Source organism: Gymnoscopelus microlampas, assembly GCF_963454915.1.
Source record: "Gymnoscopelus microlampas genome assembly, chromosome: 8".
NCBI classification, from domain to species: domain Eukaryota; kingdom Metazoa; phylum Chordata; class Actinopteri; order Myctophiformes; family Myctophidae; genus Gymnoscopelus; species Gymnoscopelus microlampas.
Window position 1 is genome coordinate 21,039,276 of NC_139945.1, and position 25,045 is coordinate 21,064,320.

General features: G+C 42.0%; 3 protein-coding genes across 5 annotated transcripts; 1 reads left to right on the top strand and 2 right to left on the bottom strand.

Annotated features, from left to right (window-relative positions):
* Positions 1 to 216: 216 nt before the first annotated feature.
* foxa3 (forkhead box A3) lies at positions 217 to 5,197 on the bottom strand. The gene is made up of 2 exons (XM_084063928.1): positions 4,795 to 5,197; positions 217 to 3,307 (listed from the first exon to the last, which is right to left on the bottom strand). The coding sequence occupies exons 1-2, from the start codon at positions 4,864 to 4,866 to the stop codon at positions 1,955 to 1,957; spliced, it is 1,425 nt and encodes a 474-aa protein (XP_083920054.1). The 5' UTR covers positions 4,867 to 5,197; the 3' UTR covers positions 217 to 1,954.
* A 6,005-nt stretch (positions 5,198 to 11,202) lies between these two features.
* irf2bp1 (interferon regulatory factor 2 binding protein 1) lies at positions 11,203 to 18,394 on the bottom strand. 3 transcript variants are annotated; one of them, XR_014601250.1, is made up of 5 exons: positions 17,455 to 18,394; positions 16,168 to 16,927; positions 15,427 to 15,746; positions 13,267 to 13,367; positions 11,203 to 12,807 (listed from the first exon to the last, which is right to left on the bottom strand). XR_014601250.1 is itself a non-coding variant. In XM_084063735.1 (4 exons), the coding sequence occupies exons 1-3, from the start codon at positions 17,690 to 17,692 to the stop codon at positions 15,467 to 15,469; spliced, it is 1,278 nt and encodes a 425-aa protein (XP_083919861.1). In that variant the 5' UTR covers positions 17,693 to 18,394; the 3' UTR covers positions 11,203 to 13,367; positions 15,427 to 15,466. The 3 variants fall into 3 exon arrangements, 1 of the variants encoding a protein (XP_083919861.1); XR_014601251.1 differs by having other exon boundaries at positions 11,203 to 13,082; XM_084063735.1 differs by having other exon boundaries at positions 11,203 to 13,367.
* Positions 18,395 to 20,273: 1,879 nt separating this feature from the next.
* Positions 20,274 to 24,021, top strand: LOC311050462 (uncharacterized protein). Its single transcript, XM_084064548.1, has 3 exons — positions 20,274 to 20,427; positions 22,607 to 22,751; positions 22,969 to 24,021. Exons 1-3 carry the CDS (start codon positions 20,337 to 20,339, stop codon positions 23,735 to 23,737), a joined length of 1,005 nt encoding a protein of 334 aa, XP_083920674.1. The 5' UTR covers positions 20,274 to 20,336; the 3' UTR covers positions 23,738 to 24,021.
* Positions 24,022 to 25,045: the final 1,024 nt, after the last annotated feature.

Below are 25,045 nucleotides of genomic sequence, written 5' to 3' on the forward strand. Positions count from 1 at the left end.
ATAATTTGTTGTTATTTCAAAGCAACTTTGCATCCTTCGCAAGATGATATACTTATGTATATCAAGCAAACATCTATCACGCAACATTGGAAATGTGTTTTTTCTTTTTCAGTCTTTCAGTTGCCTCACTTTTAGTGGTCTCAAAATATTAACTCTTGCCATAATATGCATGCATAATTTGTTTTCTGTAACTGAAAGGAAAAGACAACAGCACTGTTTCTCCCCATAATTTTTGCCTTTTTAATAAGAAAAGAAAACATGAATCAATCCAATCACAACATTCAAACCAACAACAAATGACAAAAAAAATAAAATAAAAATACAATATATTATATCAACACACTTTCCAAAGTCTGAAAAGCATCATAGCTTAAATAAAATACACCTTTCTTCAAAACTGGAATAAACTGAACAAAGAACAGCGTATGACCTGAAAACTCTGCGTCCTCTGTAAAATATACAACGATAATCCTTCAATAGACTGTCAGTTTAAATTGATCTTACAAGATCAACATAATTGTCATTAAAAAAAAGCACTTTTTGAGTATGAGGCTTCCGCAACATCAGAGATTGACGCAGCCCAGCTTTTGACATCATCACAGAGATCCTACTGAGTCGAAGACTTGATCCAATGAGAGAAGTCATTAGTAAGCATTGTTGTAACACACACACACTATCAGGCCCACCCCAGCACAGTGGGAGCTCACATAGTGCAAAGTACTGTATGTAAATCTTCCAGTAGTGCATCTCTCCTCCCTTCTACTATCTTTAGTAACCGACTGAACTCAGACACACACATTCATCACCCTGGTATCAGTTGTGAAATATTCAAATTATAGGAGTTTGAGACAAAATATTACTTTTTTTTTTGGTGTAATGTCTACTGGAAGTAACAATAAAAACAGGGCCTGTTGGAAGATGGAAGGGGGGGGGGGGGGAGAAAGCATAGAAAAACTGACATGCTAATTACCACAGTTACTGTCTCTGCTTTTATTTTTTTCTTCTTCTAAGCGCCTCCCATGGTGCAGGGGAAGCAGCTATTCTTCATATCAACCGTCCACCATTTTGTTTAAACAAACTGTATGAGCTACCCGCGAGTTGACGGATGTGTGATCTGAGATACATGACTATAACACATCAATATAACAAGATTTAAGTCTGTAAAAGAAATGTTGTAACACAAAAAAAGAATCATCTGGACTTCACTGTATCCTACTGCAGTAACAACCACTTAGAGCAGTAACCTGAAATTCACCTCTCTTTGGCTAAAAAACAAAAACACCTCACATTTGGGTTGTAACTGGTCAACACAGCATACTATACAAGATATATTAAAATTTATTCCCCTTCATAAATAAATGCAAATAATCCTTTTACACCCACATTAGCTCTATTTACAAATTGTACAAATCACAATTTTCTTCATCTCGTACTTCTATGTGGCTGAAGAAACTGTTCTATTGACAAAATGCTTAGGAAAAGTACAAATGGCAAGCAACAACTAGCGAGGAATGGTATTAGCTTCTATATAGACTTACACAGATGAGATAAATGTCTTCATCATCAGCTCAGTATTGATAATATCCAGTTTTCAAGTTGATATCAATTCTCAGGTTCCTAGATTCCATGAAACTTGCACGTCCCCTTGTTCTTCTGTGACCGCCCACCCAGATGTAAAAAAGAGTTCTTTGGTCCCTCAAACACGGCAGCCATTTTAGATGAATGTATGTCTCTCTCTCAGACAGACAGAGAAAATAATAGAATCTAAGAAAGAGAGCGAGAGAAAGGAAAGGACTCAACGATGGAAAGAGAGCCCTCACAGGTGTCCTTTTCTTAACCACTGAGAAAGACTGAGACAGCGTTAAAAAGACATGACAGTCCTTGCCTCCTCCACAGGCCTCTGTTTCGTGTCCCTTCAGCTGACAGGTAGGAGGGAAGGAGGTGTCCCTCCATATTAGGAGGCATTGAGCATTGAGCGGCTGTACAGGGTCTGGTAGTAGGCCCCTGAGTCCATGGCCGCCGGCCCCTGGTCGTAGATCTGTTTGGCCCCCATCGGCGAGCTGGTGGCGTAGCCGTTGTAGGCCATCACCTGGTCCTGGTAGGACTTCAGGTCCATCTTCTGCTCGTTGGACATGAGGTTGGTGATGGAGAAGGGGTGGTTGAAGTTGTAGTGAGGGTCCAGGGACTTGAGGGCGTCGCCCTGCAGGTCCAGGTGCTGCTGCATGGGGCTGGAGAGGAGGTGGGGGCTGCCGCCCCCTAAGGCGTGGCCGTGGAGCAGGGAGTTGGAGATGGAGGAGGACATGCTCATGGAGGACGGAGGGATGGAGCCGGCGGAGGAGGAGGGGGGGGGAGGGAGGGAGCCGGGCGGGCTGTGGAGGTGTGCGGAAGGAGGTGGCGGCGGGGGGGCGCAGTCTAAGGGAACCATGGAACTCCTGGCGTGTTGTTGTTGCTGCTCCTCGGGGGAAGAGGAGCCGGGGTGAGAATTGTCAGAGTGGGCGGAGTCTGCTCCCTCGGAGCCTCCCACGGGGCTGTGCTCCTCGAGGAGGTTCTCTCCGCCATGGCCTCCTTTCGCCGACCCGCCCTCCTGGCCCTTCCCGCCCTTGCTCTTCGCCGACTTGTCCTCGATCTTGAAGCGCTTCTGGCGCCGCAGGTAGCAGCCGTTCTCAAACATGTTGCCCGAGTTGGGGTGCAGCGCCCAGTAGGAGCCCTTGCCCGGCTTGTCCGGCGAGCGAGCCACCTTGACGAAGCAGTCGTTGAAGGAGAGCGAGTGGCGAATGGAGTTCTGCCAGCGCTGCTGGTTCTCGCGGTAGTAGGGGAACAGGTCCATGATCCACTGGTAGATCTCGTTCAGCGTCAGCATCTTGCTGCCGCTCTGCTGGATCGCCATGGTGATGAGGGAGATGTACGAGTAGGGCGGCTTGGCGTGCGTCAGCGAGCGCCGATAGGGCTTCGGGACCTCCTTGGGCCCGGCCCGGCTGAGGGAGGTGGGCGAGGGGTAGCCCAGCTGGCCCATGGACTGTCCCATGTTCTGGTAGTGAGACAGCGAGCCCAGGGAAGCAGGGGTGGGGGATCCCAGCTGAGTGAGGGAGCCCGGGTTGAGGGAGGAGGCCACCGGGGATAGAGACATGTGTCCGGGCCCGGAGCCCATGGAGGTGAGTGGTGAGCTGCTGAGGCTGGAGCTGGGGTAGGCGGCCATGTTCATGCCTGCCGGAGCGCCAGTGGGGTTCAGGTTGATGTAGCTGTTGATGGTTCCCATGGCGCCCATGGAACCAAGACCCGAGTTCATGGTGCTAGCAGAGGAATACATCTGGAGAGAGAGAAGATAAACAGCATAGACATGCATTAGTGGTTGTTTAATTGTGAGTGATTTTTTTTACCCATTACGAATGCTTTCTAAATCAGTAGTTCTCACACTTTCAAGATTTTTCAAAAATGCTCAAAAATAGCAGATGTACAAGCTCGCAGTGCAGCATGAAGTGACACCCTGTGAACTTGTATATCTGCTATTTTCGAATAGCCCGCGCAAAAACCTAAAATGACACAGATGCCTTCCCAGTTTTAATAAATTAACAAAGAGAGAGAAAAGTTGCATTTATAGCAAATGATTGAATAATCTAAATATTATTCAATATAAACTGTAAATGCTGTTTTAATACATAAGACTATGTTTTCTAACTCTAATTGTACATCTCGGTAGTTAACATAATAGAAAAAAATATATCTATGAATAATAATATCAAGAAAAAAGCGGTTGGTTTTCCACTGACAAAATAAGCCTTATCAATGGACAATGCAGCCCTTGGTATGCGCGGACAGGACATGGATTTCACATGGCAATGTTAACCTGAAAACGCGTAAAATGCGCGTCATGGCTGCAGTTCCTTTCAAACAGCTTCTTGCAACCATTTCATGGAACAACTTCGTGTAAAGGGAAATGCATTAGTCCACTACAGGGTTATCAGATTCATGAAAAACAATCATTAATTTTAATAATTATTTTTAAAGAAATATATTATAATGGATGGTCGTTATAAAGCGACTGAAAAATACATACTAAATACTAATATCCGAAAAAGACAAAAAGGCAATAAAAAGGAGAGAAATAGTGATTACTATTTAAGTAAAGAAAAACTAAACGAAGAGAAATCTCAGATAAAAGCACAACAATGACCACTGTTTAAATATGACCTGAAGCTATCTTCTCTTTAATTGAATCAAGTCTCGGGGATCTGAGAGGTGTGGAGTTTATTGATGGAATTAACTCTAATCGAATTACCGAGAAAATCTGCCATTTCCTTGCGATGGTGTTTGTAGTCTTATTGAATTCCAAATGGAATTGTCTCTAAATTACTCCGAGGCTAAGAACAAAAAGGATATGGTTGTTTACAAACTGACAATTTTTATTTCGTTTAGTCTTCCATTTGTTGGAGTATAGGCCTACCGTTTATTAAATTTAGTCTTCTAGGCCAGTGGTTCCCAAACTTTTTAGCACAAGACCCAAAATAAAACTTAGACGTTTGCCTGGGAGTGGGACCCAATCTAGTGAAAATAGCAGATCTACAAGCTCAAATTGTAGATCTGCTATTTTCACTACTTCTTAAATATATATATTTTTTAATGTATGGAATTATATTCTATACATCACATTTATTGTTATAAAGTAAAAAATAATGACCCGATTGGATTATGTAAACGGTTATAGCTATAACCAATCTAGTCAGCGTAAAGCCTACTAATGTAGGCCTACTTAGTATAATAGTTGTGTTATAATGGTTGATTTAGACGCATCTTTACCTCACTGGCTTCGCTGTAGAAGGTATTCCACTCTGGAAGATCGTGAGATTCCATCTTCACGGAGCTCAACATCCCCGACAACACTCTTTGAAGTAGGAAAACGCTACACTCGGCCAAATGTTGAAGAAGAAAAAAAATCCAAATGTTGCAAAAAAGTTGGTGAAACGAACTGACTTGATGTTCTGAAAAATTCCAATTGATAGTTGCTTTCCTTCTCCGAAAAGGACAGGAGAAAAAAAGTTACCAAAGAATGGGGTGAAAAATGTGATGTTGACGTCCTCGTATTAGTAAAGTAAATATTTCTTATTTGTCAATCATCCATTTGTTTATCGTCGATAGATTGTAGACTAGAGCTACAGAAAAATCCTCACAATGTCCCACTGGGGGCCCGGGTCGCTCTGGGTTGACTTGACGGCCGAAATATAGTCCAAAAAAGCTTGCCGTCCTCTCTTATAAGGCAGGCAGGTGAAGGCCCGCCCCCGCACTTGAGATTTGAATACGGTGGCAGGATCCAGGAAAGGCCGGGTTGGGGGAAAAGGGCTCTGCGGCCCCCTGGCGTGCTGTATATTGGCCTGGGCCGCAGCAGACAGTCAGACATGCAGACACCCAGATGTTGGCCTGCTGCATTCTCCAGCTAGTCTTTTGTTTTGTTTTGTTTATTGTATATACAGTGGTGGACAGTAACTTAGTACATTTACTTGAGTACTGTACTTAAGTACATTGAGTATTATTATTATTATTATTATTGCAAGCTCATTCAAGTACAAATATTGTACTTTTGACTCCACTACATGTCTGGAAAAGGGACTCTTAGGACCCAAACTTACAAAAATATTTTATTAATTCAAATATATAGTGAAAATAGCCGATTCAAGCTCACAGTGCGTGCAACATGTGATAGGATAGCTGCTATTTTTGAAAATGCATTCTTTGGAAATGTCCAACATTTCAGTACAAATGCATATTCCTAATATGCATTTGTAATAATTCCTAATGTGGCTAACATGTGAATACTTATATACTTATATACTTATTTCATATATGAAAAAATAGAAATTGCACTGTTTGAGCAATAATGTGAGCATTCATGTGATCAGGAGACGAGGTGTTGTTTTGAAGTGAGTGAGGCTCATCAGAGATATTGGGGCTGTGAAGGAATCCCTGAGGACAGCGTGTGAGAGTCGTTAATTTTCCTGGCTATCACTTCTGATAGTGGATATACCAGGTGTTATTCATCAAGAACAACCCAAGATTCAGGCCCCGCACTGTGTTTTTTAAAAAAAAGATACAATCATAAAAACCGTTTAGGCTAGGCCTAATACCACTTGGCAAAAATAAATGTCATGCTGGTGCACAACCTTGAATTTGCTATTATGCAAAGATAATTCGATTTAAAAAAGCTAGTTTGCATTGTAAAATTCTCTATTCATTCGGAAGGTTCAAACTTTTTTTACACTCCTCTTGCATTCAACATGTAGGCCTAAATCATATATATATATATATATATATATATATATATATATATATATATATATATATATATATATATATATAGAGCCTATAAATGAAAGCGAACATTTGTAACTCAAATCTTTGCTTCTGGGGGATCCCTGGAACAAAATATTTTGAGATGGGGGGGGGGGGGGGGGGTCTGCGGCCAAATACATATCATTTTGGGGTTCCTTGACATGGAAAAAAAGTTTGAGAACCACTGGTGTAACGGAACGGACCCCCCACTGGTCCCCAGGGTTGTTTCCTTGCCTGTTAGAATACACATCTCTCCACTTTGACGCAGACGGAGGGCCTCTGAATGTCAAAGCCTGGGCCTAATGGCCGCTCAATGGACATGTAATGGATGCGCAGGCGGGTGGTCGATGGGATCACCTCTGAGACAAGATCCCAAGGAAATAAACCACCAGGAAGGAGGGCTGTGCGTCTGTAAAAATGCATTTTCCACAACGTTAAGAATATGCACCATGTTGTTAGCCTATACTACACTATTACGTATTTATTTATGGAGAAGATTTGGTCCCAGAGCTGCATCAGATGTTTAGTTGTCAGTGGTTCTCAAACTTTTTCATGTCAAGGACCCCCAGATTGACACTTATTATTAGCCCGTGGACCCCCATTTGAAAATATATGCCAGGGACGCCCATAAGAGAAGTTTTTTTTTTTTTTTTACAGCTCTAGCATGCAGTGATTCTCAACCATTTGGATTTATTTCAAGGACCCCCAGTTTGATATGCATTAGGCTACGGACCCCCATCTAATGGCATTTCTATCTCTGGGACCCCAATTTAAATTGTAAAATCAATTTTAATTTAACTCTGAGAGTGTACAAATGGAACCAAATGGATCCTAACGGGTCCATTTGGTTCCATTTGTACACTCTCAGAGTTACAGACCCATAAGGGTCCATTTGGTTCATAAATGATTTAGCTGGGGACCCCCTCAAACTCCCCCAAGAACCCCTGGCTGGGGTCCCCGGACCCCACTTTGAGAACCACTGGTTTAGGTTATGCATATTGCAAATCTAAGCATCGTATATCCTGACCACCGTCACCTCTCAACAACCCAACCATTATCGCCTGTTTGCAAAACGTTAAGTCGATTAACGACTTGAGAGCTATAACACGTCCAATGTATGCAATGATGTAATTAAGCCTCGACAGACGTAAACTTTCATAAGAGACATAACTCAAGATACGAAATGGGCATCAGACAGTGCTGGGAAAAGTAGCCTAATAAAAGTATCTGCAATGCCGAAATAGTCCGTTACAAGTAAAAGTCCGGTATTCAAAGTGTAGCCTATTGAGTAAAAGTATAAACATCCTGAAAGTAGCAAAATTTCAATAGGGCTGAAGTGGTTAATGTATATTAAATATATATATAATAGTGGAGTAAAATGTACAGTATTTGACTCTGAGATGCAGTGGAGTAGAAGTGATTTTTTTTAATGGAAATACATCAGTAAGGTAAAAGTAGGCTACCTCAAATTGTACTTAAGTACAGTAGTCTACGTAAAAGTGACTTTCCTCACTGGCATCAGAGGTATAGGAATGCATCATTTGGTGTATTTCGATAAGCAGACAGACACAGGAAAATCAACAGGCTGGGTTCATCCGCCGGTCTCATCCATATTAACAACACATAGCACCATGTATGTAGAAGGTATTAGGCCTTGGCCTTCAGGTTAAATAAGTGCGTCACGTGTGCTTCTTTATACCTGTATAGTGACAAATAACCCTCTTGATTCTTTTGGCATATAGACAATAGATACAGGACATCTCATTGAGGTGAGTCTCACCTCAATGTAAAATTGGCTATTTTGTCCAACATGTAAAATTAGATAGTAGAAAAAGTAATACAGCGTATACATAACATGCATGGTAGGCCTACAAAATTATCAGACTTAAATGTATCCTTCAACTTCTTGTTGATGCCCCAACACATGACTGATATACAGGTTGTGTAGCAGAAATATTATACCTTAATTGTTCTAATCATATAATACATTACTTTAAAAAAAAAACATTTTCCAAATATTTTATTTTTTAACATTTTGGCCATATCTAACAGCGAAGTGCCCACTCTTCTTTAGTGCCCACCTATCCTGTTACCTATAGAACATAAGAGTAAGATCAACTGGAGGAGTGGGCCTCAGCCCTCAGTCAGTGTTCTATAGGCTGTCTGGGTGGTTAAAGCTCGGGATGGGGTGCATGGCTTTTTCTCTCTTCACACGCTTTTGAGATGGTGAATTTCCTTCTCCTCTTTGCAACACACACCGCCATATCCTCCTGCAGCCAAGCTGTTGTTCATGCCAATGGCCCCGACTCCGTCCATTAACACCTCTATAATTGCTTTAACAATAGCCTTAATGAGTTGACACTAATAGAGGAAACGACAGATCAGCCTGCTGTGGCTCTATGCATTCAGACAGACACTCTCCCACAACAATAAACATGCGCCACGAACACCAAGACTTGGTTATTGTGACACATCGTTTAGTGGTCTTTTATTTATTTACTAACGCTTAAATCAGTGGTTCTCAAACGTTTTCATGTCAAGCACCCCTAAATTGACACTTATTAGCCCGCAGAACCCCCATTTGAAAATATATACCAGGGACCCCAATAATAAGAGAACATTTTTTACGGCTCTAGCAGTGATTCTCAACCATTTTAATTTCAAGGACCCCCAGTTTGACATGCATTAGGCCACGGACCCCCATTTAATGGCATTTCTATCTCTGGGACCCGTAAAATAAAATAAATATACCGTAAAATAAATGTTGATTTAACTCTGAGATTTACACTCAGAGTTACAGGCCCATAAGGGTCCATTTGGTTAGAATGTCCCATTGCATCATGTTACATCATAATGGTTGGATTAGTAACCCATTAATGTGTTCATAGTAGCTGGTAAAGGTGGGGCCACTTGCTTTATATGCTGGGCAGTTTAACTTACAACAGATATCATGTATGAGTTTGTTTTCCATTAATAGCCTACTATAGAGCTAAATCTGAAAAGTAATGAAGTAACAGTGGTGTAAAAATAGGCTACAGTATTTGCCTCTGAGTAGAAGTAAAGTGGTATATAAAAATGGAAAAATCACATAAAGGAAGTATCTCAAACGTACTCAAGTGCAGTGCTTGAGTAAAGGTACTTAATTACTTTCCACCAGTCAGTTTTACGTCCCTCTACAAAGAACAGGCAAGACAAAGTGTTGCCAGATTTTGTGAGAGAAATAAGCAACTAGGTATAGGGAAACAAGCCCAAAAGAAGCAACTAGGCCACACGAGCACTTTATCGGCTATATGAAATAGCCGACCTACAACGCTTGTAGATCTGCTATTTTCAAAAACTCGTGAAATAAAATGTGGAATATTTTTTAAACATTCTAAAACAAATGCTCCCTGGCACAAAACATTTTCATGGACATATTTGAGAACCACTGGTTTAAATAATAATTAAAACATTTGAAAACAAGCAATACGCAAGTACACTTTGGAAACAAGCTAAAAAAAACGCAACTACCCATTTTTACAAGCAACTTTACAGAAAAAGAAGCCCAAAGTCGCTTATACTAAGCCGGCATGGCAACACTGCAACGAACGCACACTACGGGCGTCGTTCTGTCATTACATACTTAGAGAAAAGTCAAAGGCCGCCATCTAGTGGCCAAGGGAAAACCCTTCGTTTGAGAATGATATTCGACTGGTCCCCAAACCAGGAGCTTTGCAGCTCGTCATTCCATCCTGATTTACTGATTAATATATCGTTTTCACGACAGTCACACTGATTTACAGTGGTGGAAAAAGTACTCAGATGTTTTAAGTAAACGTATCAATACTGCAATGTAGAAATACTCTGTTACAAGTAAAAGTCTGGAATTAAAAATGTACTGGAGTAAAAGTACAAAAGTATTGGTATCAAAAGTACTTAAAGTACCAACATTAGAAAGTACTCATTATGCAGAACACTATTTTCAGATTGCCGAAATGTATACAGAGCTGAAGTGGTTAATGTATGTTTTGTAATAATCAAAATCTATAAAGTATAATATTTGCCTCTGAGATGTACTGGAGTTGAAGTAAAAGTACTGAAAATTAGAAGTACCCAGTAAAGTCAAAATAGCAAAAAATGGTAGGCTGCTTAAGTACAGTACTTGAGTAAATGTACTTAGTTACTTTACACCACTGGAATTTACATAAATATGCTCTGTTTAGTGTAGCAGAGCCTTTATATGAATGCCACACAACCTAATATGTATCATTGGTAACACCTGTAACATTACACTACTATTATGTCGATATAGTTGTTGTGAAAAGGTGTTTGTTTTCCAATGGGCGTGAAACAAATCTCTCAGAATACATGTCTTATACACTGTCATTGCTCACATTCTAATACTTATACACTTGTGCTAATTTTGCAAGAGGGAACTTGTAGGGGCGAAAAACAAACCTTGATTTCAACCAATATACAAAAATCATTTGAACTCAGCCGCTTCTCAAACTTTTTCATGCCAGGGACCCCCAAATTGATATATATTTGGCCGGGAACCCCCATCTGAAAATATGTTGTGCCAGGGACCCCCCAGAAGCAAAGATTTGTGTTAAAAGGTTTGCTTTAAAATAAATATATTCAAAGATTTGCAAAAATCTTCAAGATTTTTCAGAAATAGCAGATCTACAAGCTCATAGCGCGGCACTCGGTGCCGCGCTATGAGCTTGTATATCTGCTATTTTTGAATAGCCAAAGTATAAAAGGTTAAAACTATTGTGATGCTATTTTCACACATTTTGCTGGGGACCCCCTGGAACCCCCTCGGGGTCCCCGGACCCCACTTTGAGAACCTATGTGCTAGAGTCAGTCGACTTACTTAAGTATACACTTAGAGAAAATGGATGCAACTTTATCATTCCATTTATTCATGTTTTCATGTTTTGTACATAAAGAAAATGAAAACCATCACATATAACAATGACATGTGACAGAAAACTACAACATAGGCATAAAAGACCATACCCCAAACAAATGAATGGCCTACCTCCCCTGCAAAGGTTTAGGATAAAAGCAAATAACCATCAAAGACAACTGAAAAGAAAACAGATTTTGGTTAATTATTCACATGACTCAATAATAATAATACACAAAAAAAAAAGCCATTGCACTCCTACTTCCCCTGAGGATCCCAGACAGACTTATAGACGGTAAACATCTTATAAAGGCACTTCTGAAGGATTGCATGACATGTCAGTGCAATTAAAATGTAATTCTTCTTTTAAAAGAAAAAAAAAAATCTACGACAGACCTGATCTGTAGGCTGTAACTAAATATAGAAGCCCTATAGATTTCTATACTAAATTCTATACATTTGTATGTAAATTTCTGTAAGGAAACTACTAAGGCCATGTGGGGCCAGTAAACTGGATGAATACAAATTTATTTTTAAGACCTGGTCAAGATATACAGCTATATATTTTTTTTCCATAATAAATGTACATCCCTAGATAACCGTTTGGACATAAAACTACCTTTGGTTCTTGTGCTTTAGTAATGAGGGCATGTATATATATATACAGTATTGCACTTAAAAGTGAAAAACTGGCCCCCTATTGTTGTTGAATTGTTCCGTTTGTGAACATGAACAACTCTCATAAAACCTGGAACCAGAGAACCACTCTTTGGATTTACTCTGCAGATCCCATTCTTGTTTTCCCAGAAAGAAAGCCTATGGAATTTTGAAGCGAAAAGAGGATAGAATTGGGCTGGGCCACTGACATTTTTGCTGAACAATATACAGTAAGTTTGTTTTTTTGATGGTTCCTACACGGTCAGAAAAACACAGTCCTAACACTCTACTGCACCACTCACACGTCACAATTTAGCCATTCAGAGAGGAGTGACATTTGAGGGCTGGCCACGCAAGACTATGCTGCAGACAGTGAATGCACACTCATTTCATAAACTTACAAATCATCCCAGCAAACTCTTATAAATGTAGTGCTAACTATATTTGAACTACAAAATGTGCTTTGATCTAAAAAAAATAAAAAATAAAATAAGGTCCATGGTCATAAACGTGGACTCAACGCTCCAGGATCATATGAATAGCATAAATTATTCAGTTTGATTTTCAAACAACATACAGGGGGTAAGCAATCCAACAACCGTCTTTCATTATATATTCCATATTGCTTATACTTTTAACTATAGATTGCAGATACACACTATTGTGATCCTATACAGTATATGCTATTTAACATTCTCGTATAAAATAGGCCTAATCAATAGAACCTCTGATGTACATTCTTAAACGCCTCCAGTCTGGCCCCAATACACACCATTCTCTTTTTCTCATCGTATTGTAGAGAATATTTAAATTGAACTCTTTAAGATTGTAATATTTCCCCGAAATAAGTGCTACTTGCTGGATCATATCTGTGCTTTTCCAATGGACCTTTGTGACTCAGCTGCCAGCCTTTTGCATGGAGATTGCAGTGACATTCCCTTTTGTACAATGAGAAACAGAGACAATGGTGTGCATCAGTCCAAAGGCTGTATTAAATCTGACAAGAAGCCAAATGTTCAGAGAGAGTCAGACTCTGAGACGAGGTTGATGCCGCGACGCACATTAACTTGTTTCTACAAGGCAACACTGTCCGTTCTTCAGGTCACTTACAGTCAGCTTAATGTGAAGCTGCAATATAATGATAAACAAACGGATCCCTGTTCTGGCGTTGTTGTTTTTTTGGTGGCTTTTTTTTTTCTTTCTGTAAAAATCCCTGATTGTGTGAGACAATACACAGAGTCATTTGCAAATATGAACGCAAATACATGGGAATACTGAGGCTTCAAATAACATATTTGAATAGTGAAAAACAAAAATGTGACGAAGAACACCCGTCAGTCAGAGATCTCATATTAACAACGTTGATCAAATCAGGTGATGTGAGATGTAGTTAGGACCTGTGTGACGGCTATCTCAATGAAGGGTTGGTAATCTCTGTTACTTCTAGTCTGGATCAGTCCGGGTCCAGAGATGCCACCCTCTGGTATGAGACACGACTCTGGAGAGACAAAGACACACAATTATATAATGCCACCACCAACATGAACTGTGAGTTACTATTTATTCTTGGGGAATTAATTAGAATGCTTGTGATACTTCCTGATATAAATCGGGATCATGATTAGTATTTGGTTTGTAAGTAGCCTTGGGAACCAACGGTTCTCAAGCTCCTGTACATCAAGTACAAGTACTGTACATCCCCCAGCCATAACATACAAGTACACTACACCTAGTGTTGCCAGATTCTGTGAGAGAAACAAGCAACCAGGTCTAGGAAAACCAGCCCAAAAGAAGCGACTATGGGCCACATGAGCACTTTGAGAAAAAGATGAGGCTCGCAACTCACTTTTGTGCTCCAGGTTTTATTCAAACAAACAGCTCATGATACGACGTTTCGACCCTTTCGGTCTTTTTCAAGTATAAAAAAAGTATACTTGAAAAAGACCGAAAGGGTCGAAACGTCGTATCATGAGCTGTTTTGTTTGAATAAAACCTGGAGCACAAAAGTGAGTTGCGAGCCTCATCTTTTTCTCATTGTTACTGTTTTTACAGTTAAAGCTCAGCACCAAAAGAACGGAGGATGTGCGTTATTTGTTTTTTCCACATGAGCACTTTAACATATACATCAGCTATTTGAAAATAGCAGATCTACAAGCTCACAATGCGTCACGATGCGACGCGTTGTGAGCTTGTAGATCGGCTATTTTCAAATAAAATCTTGCAGGGAAATTATAATAAGCACATCTGGCAACCCTGACTACACCCGCTGGACATGACGCTGGTATGTCCCAGGGACTTATCCCCAATCCAACCCTTGATGCAGAGTGCCAAGCTGAGGCATTGGGTCCCAGATGGGTCACATCTTTGGTATGACCCGTCCAGGGGAACAGCACAAATCTGTGCATGATAAAACTGAAACATTTGGCAATTCTAACGTTTACAGTCAGTGCAGTAAGTTTGACATTCGTCAACTGCCCAACATGGGGATCTTATTTGTCCATCCAGTCTTTCAAGTGGCAAGAATCTAATCAAGAACCCTTTGATTACAAACCACGACACCAAAAGACCCTTCAAATATTCGGTCATATCTAGTAGTTCAAAGGATTGGCACGCTCAACTCACAAGACTTGGATTCATGACAGGTGCAGATTCTTAAAGATGCATAATCAAAAAAAGGGAGCAGCCGCACTCAAAGGATAAGTTTAAATGCTTATTTTTATTCATGGCTGGAGTCAAACAAACTAACGGGTGTCTTCCCTCTGGCCTTTATCAGCATTTGGAACATCTTAACTGGACCAGCTGTAAGCTATAAACATTTCATCCCCAACCATTAACACATCAAATAGCATAGGGTGCTACAGTTTCCTCATAAAAGGTTTTTAATAACTTTAAGTCCAAACACTATAATGTTACCTCAAGGGGAGTCTCACATTATAGCATGAGCATACTTTATCAAGACTTATTACACGGCTTGGTTGAATGCGTGATTATGACTGGTCAATCACTGAATTCAGCAGTGTGTTCTTTCTGTTTATTACACGGCTTGGTTGAATGCTTGATTCTGATTGGTCAATCGCTGAATTCAGCGCTGTGTTATTTCTGAATAATGACCGAGCTCTATAACAGACCTGTCTAATCAAAGACTCAGAGCACCTGCTACACTGCTTGATTTTGTGCTGTACCCAACATGACAGCCACGTAAACCAAAACGCAATGTCATGTAGGCTACAACTCTCAAGAATGTTTTTGAAAACATTTGAAGCGAGAAAAAGACGATGCAGTTACCGAATTTTCTTTTTTCAACACTTCCTTTTTTCCCGAGGCGACCGTGTCCGCCCAGCACAACGCTTATGGAATACTCTCATTACCGTAAGCAAGGACACACTTTGTTTTGTTGGTCATTTTGGGTCAATTTATTAAGTAGCCATGTAATAAGCGGGATAATTGCCGGTCAGCCGGTCATTGTTGAGAAATAAAACCCTTCAGGGAGATTATGTCACCCTGTCGGGTTTTATTTCTCATTATCCCTTGCAAAAGCGATGTCTGTGTGGACCTACCTGTTCCTGCTTGGAGTCCTGGTTTGAACATCGACCACCATCATGTCTCCCTCTCTTTCTTGACAGTGACATCCCCACTTCCAGCGCCACTAGAACCACTCCCAGCGCCAGAACCAGCTCCTGCTGAGGACGAGGCCGCAGAAGACGCAGCTGCACCGGGCCCACCGGTACCCAGTATGGTGGAGACTTCTCCCTGCATGAAGGCCCAAGGGGGGCTGTTGGGGGAGCCATCCAGGGGACAGCGCTCTCCACTGGGGCAGTACACCTCGCCATCACCCCTCCGGCTCTGGATGTATGTTCTAGTGCATGGGAAGCAGAACCTAGATGGAGGAAGATATAAGTTATAAGGTTATACTGATTTTTTTTTTAAATGACATATTTTAACCCATTCAAACCGGGAACGCTTCTGTGTAACCACTTATACCATTATTTTATACTTTAGCTGTTTAAAAATAGCAGATATAGATCTGCTATTTTTGAAAAATCGTGAAAATGAGTGCAAATCTTTGAATATAGATCCGAGGCCAAATACATATACTTTTGGGGGCACTTGAGATGAAAAAGATTGAGAACCACTGACAGACATTTTTAGAATCGGCTTCAGGTCATAATGGGTTAAATGCATTGGTTTGAAAATGGGATAGTGATAAAATACATAACAAAATTCCCAGCACCAAACAGATATTCATAGTAGAAAGTTGAAAAGGCTATCAGAACTGCTTAATTTTTAAAACAACAAACCTATGCCCCGGCACAGACGGACACTGAACGAAGTGCGTGTCTTCCAGCCTCTCGTGACACAGGGTGCAGGAAAGGGTGGTTCCAGAGGAAAGGGTGTTGCCAGCCGACGCCGATCCCAGCTCCGATGCTCCCGAGTGGGGTAAGGCTGCGGCCGCGGTGGCGGCCTCTGCAGAAGTGCTGGATCCCAGGGGCTCGCCTCCGGACCTGGCGGTCAGCGGACGCGGCTGCCTGGCCGGGGAGGAGGCAGGCTTCGGGCTGGTCTGGCTCACGCCTCCGGCCGCGGCGGACGGGGGAAGGCCGGCGTTCTTGGTGCCGCCACTGCCCGCCACGACCGTGTGGACCTGGGTCAGTGTCTTGGTCTGTGACGAGCTCAGTTCACGCTCCAGCTCTGGGGTGATAAACGGCGCGATGCCCATCCCTATGCCCATCTGTCGCCGGCTCATCTCCGCGAGCACGGGGGCGGGGAAGATCAGAGGGCCGCTCATGGGCGCCGTCCTGGCGGTCAGACCGGCTGGCATGCCCGTCAAGAGCCCGTGCGGAATACCCGCGATACCCTGAGTCACTAAACTCGGGGGGATGGCAGCGCCAATCATTGGTCTCCGGCTGCTGCTGGGGCTTTGACGGTTCACTTCTTGCAGCGGCTGTCCATCGCGATGCAGCCCGTTGGGTGGCACGCGCACGATGGTCTCTCCTCGTCCTCCTCTTTCAAAGCGGTCTGAATGCAACCTGCCCACGTCTGTCGCCACGTCTCCTCTCCCACCTGCAGTGATGGAAAAAGTACTCACATTTTTTACAAATTCCACAATGTAGAAATACTCTGTTACAAGTTCGGTATTCAACATTTACTTGAGTAAAAGTACAAAAGTATTGGCATCAAAATATGCTTAAAGCACCAAAAGCAAAAGTAGTCATTATGCAGAATGTCCCATTTCACAAGTTTTCAAATGTATAAAAATGTTTTGAAAATAGCAGATCTACAAGCTCACAACGGTTTTGTGAGCTTGTAGATCGGCTATTTTCAAATTGCCAAAGTAGGCCTATATATAGGTCTGAAGTGGTTTGGTAATAATAATCAAAATCTACAAAGTAACTAGTAACTAAAGTTTTCAAATAATTATAGTGGAGTAAAAGTACAATATATGCCTCTGAGATGCAGCGGAGTAGAAGTAAAATGATTGAAAATTAGAAGTACTCCATTAAAGTAAAAAAAAAAGTACCTCAAAATTGTACTTCAGTACAGTACTCGAGTTTGGGTAAAAATGCCCTTCGCTACTTTCCACCACTGACCTGTGCCGTATTTATTAGGAGAGGGACCGGGCGACCCTCTGACGTTGCCGTCCTGCATCCCGTGGCTTCTCTTCAGCTGCCTGGCGCTGGCGATCAGGAACTCTATCTGGTTGGCTCCCTCGTAGTTCACACAGCCCCGACACACCACCTCGCTGAAGTCCCACACCACGGTCCACGGCATCTTGGGCAGGTCGCACAGGTAGCACCACTGGCGCCTGGAGGATGAGGGGGATGACATCTCACCCCAAAACACGGTCGCCCCGGGGCAAAATCCGGCGACCTCGGGAACGGTCGCCACCTGGTATTCCTAAAATGCCTAAATCTAAAACCCTATTCCAAAACGTGACCTCAGCAAAACGGTGCCAAAACCTCACCTTGTTCCTAAACCTAACCTCAGATAACTATGCCCAAACCTAACCTTATTCCTTAACGTAACCTCAGTAAAACGGTGCCAAAACCTAACCTTGTTATTCCTAAACTTAACCTCGGTAAAACGGTGCCAAAACCTAAACGTATTCCTAAACGTAACCTCAGTAAACTATTCGTAACCCTAAACTTTTATTTCTAACCTCAGGAAAATAAGAATACAAAAACGGCTGGGGCGAGCGGTCCGCGAAAAAAAAAAAAGAGAAAATGGGGGCGAGCGTGTTTTGGGGCGAGACTTACGGTTACCGGCCAGCTAGCTAACGTTAGCGGAATCAAAGAGAGCCAGCTAGCTCCAGCTAACGTGTTAGCTCACGTTTAACCTAGTTAGGTTTGACAGGTGCACGACTCCTCGCCGCGGTCCACTTTCTATCTCAACGAGTTTCGCGGAACTTCGCAACGGCGTCACATGTTCTAAAACGGCCCGAAAACGACGACACTTTCGAGTTGTCGCGACTTTTCTTTTGACAAGTTTCGTTTTGTTTACCACTCTGACTTCGGTCTCTTCTTCTTCTCGCCTGGCTGTCAACCGCTGCTTCCCCGACGCGACTGACGCTGGAGCGGTTACGCAATTTGCCGACGTGCATTGTGGGTGCTGGAGTTTTCCCATGAATCAGGTATAAACTCTATGGGTATAAACAAAAACACGACATACAGTGGCGTAAAGCAGTGGTTTTCAACCTTTTTTTGCGTCAAGGACCCCCAAATTGACACATATTAGCCCAGGGACCCCCATTGGAAAAGATATGCCATGGAACTCAAACTTTTAGGTTTATTGGGGGTCCCAATCTACACTGTAGTATCATCATTAGTGTTCATTTAACTCTGAGAGTGTACAAATGAAACCAAATGGACCCATTAGGGCCCATTTGGTTCCATTTGTACACTCTCAGAGTTACAGACATACAAGGGTCAATTTGGTTCCTAAAGTATTAGTTTGGTTGGGGACCCCCTGGAACCCCCTCATGGGCCACTGGTGGTCCCCGGACCACTGGTTGAAACCCCCTGGCGTAAAGTAACTAAGTACATTTACTCAACTACTTCCGGACTTGTACTTGTAACTAAGTATTTTTTACATTGCAGCATTGATACTTGTTGCAGCCAATTTGATATATTTTAATATTTGAATATGAAGGTATTTTGATGGTGATGTGATTATATACTGGGCATAGGCGGGACTCAGCCAATTTCAGGGTACATCCTACTATTTGAGAATGTCACAGGTGCACAGCATTAGGGATTGGGAATCAGACCAGAGGGAAGCCACACAGTTTTTCAACCGTGCGTGTTTTTGTTTGTTTTCTGTTTGTTTTGAGTTATTTTCTGTTTATTTTCTTTATCACAGTTAGTTGTTTAGTTACAGTTAAACACCCGGCTTTTGTTTTGCTGTCATTCATCCTGCAATCAAAATAAACATCCTTAAATGCACTCAAGAGAAGACCTGATTTACTTTAAACACCACGCGTCTGGAAAAGCTTCACACCATCCCTCAGTGGCAATTATTTGTGGTTAGTTTGCCACTACAATACTTTTAAAATGTAGTACTTTTCCCACCACAACGAAAACACGACAGGACTACAATCAGGATCAATTGGCTCAGCGGGTTGCTGATCCGGCCTGGGGTCTAGAGCGGATGCGGAAACGGTACTTTGGATGTATGTTTGCGTGCAAATTACAGGATACAGTGGGCGGGCCTTAGACCAGATCACAATGGTTAATTCAGAAATGAAGGCTTTCCACAGCCACTGCGGAAAGCCTGCTGCTGACGCGAGGTTTAGGACTACAAGAGAAACTGGAACGGAAGTAATGTATGTGAAGAAGGCAGTGTTTAGCCTGGTGAAGCCCCTCCCTCCGGAAAATCTCATTTAATAAATTACAAATGAGATTTCCGGAGGGAGGGTTTACCAGGCTAGGCAGTGTTGCCATGTCTGCTCATTGTAAGCGACCATGGGCTTATTTTTTCTGTGAAGTTGCTTGTAAATATTGGTTTGATTGATTGATTGATTGATTTAATATTTTATTTAGAAGTTTGCAGAGAGAAAAGGCACATGGAAGTACAGTTCAAAATACAAGGGCAACTAAAAAGGATAAAAAACCCAAGGAAGCTCGACACTAGATTTGTGTTGTTGAATGTTTCAAAAATCTTACAAATATTCCACATTTTATTTCAAGATATTTTGAAAATAGCCGATCTACAAGCTCACAATTGCATCACGATGCGTTGTGAGCCTGTATATTGGCTATTTTCAATGTATAAAGCGGTCATATAAATGACCTAGGGCCTAGGCCCAGGCCCTAGTTTGCCCCTTTTGGGCTTGTTTTCCTAGACCTGGTTACGTATTTCTCTCACACAATCTGGCAACACTGGAAGAAGTTCAGAGTTCATCCCTGTCTGTCAACACGTGTCTGTGATGTTGCCATGCGTATGAGTCGTTTCCTGGACACTCTAACCCGTAAACATGTCTAAAGACACATCATCTTCATCGAGTGAAGAAGAAGAAGATCAGGATTCCTCTGCACCATCACCACCAACACAACAGCAAGCAAAGGGTCAGTTTATACAGATCTTGTTTCTCAAAGAAGATAATGGCTTTAGCGTATAGTTCTGGTCCACAGCATTAAGAGTCCTCCTTAACGCTATGTTACAACTTGCTTTCGAGACCTTGCCGTCACACCCCCCGGTAGCGCAGCCTCTCGTCTTTAGTAAAAACAAATAAAGAATACACTTTCCCTACTCACCAAAACAAAGACTGTTTTAAGATGTTGGAAAGCCTACTTTCCTTAGTGGGGACACTCTGGGTCCCCCACCTCAAGTCTAAAATGCACATTTTGGGCATATTTCATTGGAAGGAACATTGTTTTTAGTTACTCCACTGCGTCCCCTACAGATCTGATCAATTGAATCTTTCTTTCGACAAGATCTGTAGGGGGCGCAGTGGAGCAACTAATTGTTGTTTTCCTTCATTCAGAGCTAGCTTTAGCCCAGTACGCTATTCTGAGGAATGGAATCGAACTGATCTGTTCAGTAGATGGTTTGCTAAAGTATAGTATATTCACCCTAAACCAGGGGTCTTCAACGTTTTCAGGCCAAGGACCCCCTAGCTGAGTGAGAGATGAAGCAGGGACCCCCTCTATATTGTATAAAATTGTGTTTCAGATTTTTTTATTTTATTTTTGTCGTTTAGGTCTGCTCTTTTTTTCCCTCTACACCTATACCTCTTTGCCAAAAATAGCCGATCTACAAGCTTAGCGCGAGGCGTTGTGAGCTTGTAGATCTGCTATTTTTGGCTAAAGTTCTCCTCAGAAAAGGGATGCTAGGGTTGAAGTCGTTAAGGGGGAAAAAATCATATCACACAAAGATTTGGCGGACCCCCTGTAGTAACTCTGAGGACCCCCTAGGGGCCCCGGACCCCCTGTGGAAGACCCCTGCCCTAAACTATATCTGTTAGTGTGCTCTTGGAGAAAGATATTCACGCTGATGGATCGAGTCACATTTGAAGTGAGGCTTTGTTTATCCAGATATTAAGTCACTGTTATTATCAGCTTCATTAGCATGCAGTGGTGGAAAAAGTACGCACATTTTTTACTTAAATAAAAGTACCAATTCTGAAATGTAGAAATACTCTATTACAAGTTAATGTCCGGTATTCAAAATTGGTACAAAAATGTATTGGTAAAAAGTACTGGTACTCATTATGCGGAATATCCCATTTCACAAGTTTTCAAATGTATAAAAATCTTTTGAAGATTATACAAGCTCACTGTAGATTGGCTATTTTCAAATGGCCGAAATGTATGTAGGGCTGAAGTGGTTAATATGTGTTTTGTAAATATAATCAAAATCTATAAAATAACTAGTAACTGATGTTTTCAAATACTAGTGGAGTAAAAGTACAATATATATATCTCTAAGATGTAGTGGAGTAGAAGTAAAAGTACTTAAAATTAGAAATAATCAAGTAAAGTAAAAACAAAATAACTCAAAATTGTATTGAAGTACAGTACTTGAGTAAATGTATAGTTAGTTACTTTACACCTCTGTGCCCCTGTACAGCACAATGACATGACGTAGTCTTTCATGAGTCCTCTGTTTAACATGATTTTCTTATCTGCAAATGCTTGCAGCAGTGATTGCATTTAATTAGGGTTAGGTTATTTAATTCTTATTTTTGCCTGATTTAACCGATTTATTATCAAAACAAATGTTTTTATTTTTTGTTTTTTTTAAAGTGGGGGGTATGAAATCACGGATCTGTGAGAGTGAGGGTGTCGCCTCGTACGCACAGTGAATGGCCGTGACGCCCCTGCCTTCTACAATACATAGCATACATAGTGCAGTTATGAGTCCATTTTGGTCCATCATGGTCCATCATGACAACATATCAACAACAACAACACTAAAACAATAATAAATGGGACTATGTACTGTTAATACCTATTGTTATAATAATAATAATAATTATTTTTAGTATTATGCCCAGAATAAAGATGCTAGGGTTCATGTTTTTGAACATCCTTTCCATTTAACATCTGTGGTGGAAGGTGCCCACTTTATTGCCATCTGCACATACCTGATATGATAAGCCGTGTTTTTAGCTTAACCAGAAACAGCTGAGGGGATGCTTACATCACTCCATGTGCATTTGTAATTTGCTTGAGTATGGTTGTTGCTCAGATGTATGTTTGGTCCAGTCAATATACATTAAATGTCTCATGTTCTCATCCACAGCAAAGAGGCCCACAAAATACCAATGCCCTGCTGAATATGTCACCTTCAGCCATAAGCCATGCAGCAGCCTTCTAACGGACAGCTTAACGAAAGGCAACCAGGAATTATGGCTCCTTAAAGCCCCTGCTAGCTTCAACCCTGAATGGTATGCAACCACGTTTTATCCATTTTCTTCATTTTATTTATTTCTGTCCTTTTCTCGTTCTCAAAGCCTATTCGTATTTCTTTACCAAAGCTGGCTAAGAGTGTCGTGTCTAGTAGGCCTGTCAAAATATTACATTTGTAATCGTGACAGCCCTATGTGTCACTCTTAGTTTGACACTAATGGCTACGTTCCGTTCTGCCCCCCACCCTCCATCCAGTTTCAGCGGTGTAAAGGTGCCCCTGTCGGGTCTCCAGACGCTACGGGTTCCCACCGCCGAAGGTGGGGGGAGCCAGCAGATCTACAGCATCCTAGCCGCCCCTCAAGGAACCCCGCAGCTCCGCCTCCTCACCAGCCACGGCCAATCCCCGGAGGACATGGTGTGTGCGCCCGCCTTCTCCGGCCTCCTCAACGTGTGCGAAAGCTACGGCGACGTCGGCGCCAACCAGGCCCCGCGGGCCATCCCGGCGGCGCCGGCTCCGTCCATACCGCCCGGACTGAAGCAGCGGTTCAAGCCCTTCGGCAGCAAGACTCCCACGCTCACCTGCGTGGCGGAGAGCGAGGCGGACTGCGCCGACAGCAACGCGCCGTCTTCGGCGACGCTTCTGCCACGAGTGGTGAAGCGCTTTACAGAGGAGCCGGAGGAGGATGAGGAAGAAGAGGGCAGGAAGAAGAAGAAGAAAAAGAAAGAGAAGAGGATAAAGGTGGAGGAAGTGGAGGCAGAGGAGGTGAAGGAGGAACCCGTGATGCAGACTATTGAGTTTGACCCCTTCCAGGACGCCGACATTTCAGTGGAGAAGAGGAAAAAGAAGAAGAAAAAGAAGGACAAGGAGAGAGGAGAGGCGGGGGAGGAGGAAGTGGAGGCCCCCCCACCCCTAGAAGAGGTCAATGTCAAAAGTGAGCCTATGGACATTTCATACGGGGACGTAGAGGCCTCGGGGAAGAAGAAGAAGAAGAAAAGGAAAAGCAAAGCCGATGAAGAAGACTAGTCCATTGTTTTGATTTTCAATGTTTGCATTTAGAATTTGGTGGGAATTCGCTTTTAGATTATCAGGTTCAAAGTTACTATCTTGATACATCTGTTTGAAGAATGCCTTTGTTTCAGGAAAAGATACTTTTACAAATGTATATATTTGAAAGTGAATTGACCCCACTGCTGTCATGGACACTATTCCTTCATCTATGACGTCAGAGAGGGATGGGACACACGCACAGTACGCGCGCACACACACACACACACACACACACACACACACACACACACACACACACACACACACACACACACACACACACACACACACACACACACACACACACACACACACACACACACACACACACACAGGTGCACAAGGCTTGTGTAAATGAATGCCCATTGTGCTGTATATAACAGTAAATGTACTCAGATATACACAGATGACAAGCTTATTTTTCCATAAATACAGTATATTCTACTTTTCAAACTCAATAGTCTGCATCACAGGTACCTCCAGCACCACCTGCCTCCTTTTCCTCCCTCTTTTTCCTCTTTTTTTGTTGTGTATACGTTTACACAGCAGACCAATGGGATATGATTGGGTCAGCATTCAGAGACGCTGGGTTAGAATTAAGTCAGTTTGTTCTTTTTGACCATCGGAATAGATTTCAGTATGTTACAATGCATATATGTTGACTATTGTGTTGATAAGCATTATTTGTCAACAAACCATGAGACACATAATAAACTGAAAGAATTGATTGAAAAATGTATATCATGTTTTTCTTCACACTATAGACACGTTCGGTACATACAGCAGGCCACCATAGCCCACAATGCAGTATGACCCCTGAAAACTACAATAGCACATCACCAGATCAGTGAGACCAAGAAACCCAGACAACATTGTGCTTTTAAAAATGATGCTCAGTTTAAATGTAGCCATAATTGGTTGTCTGGTTGTATAGCAAATGTATTTATTTTTCTTCTGAATTTGAGAGCCTGTTGTGGTTAGTGAATATGTACTTTTAATATTGAAAGTACATAGATATAGATATGGGATGTATTAGTCTAGTGAGCCTATACTGTATAATGCTGTATAGTGGCCTTTATATGCATTCTATAGATGGAAAATGAAGTCTGCGGCTTGCACTCTTGTCTTGCATTGTGCAAGGCTCTGACATCGCTGCTTCATGTGTGTCAGTATGCTAAACTGTAAAAGTTGTGAACTTTAAATAAATGCCAGCATAGAGGGGGAAAAAAATCCTCGCAGTTTTATTATACTTGGGAGACTCTGATATGCCGCTGATGCCGTGTC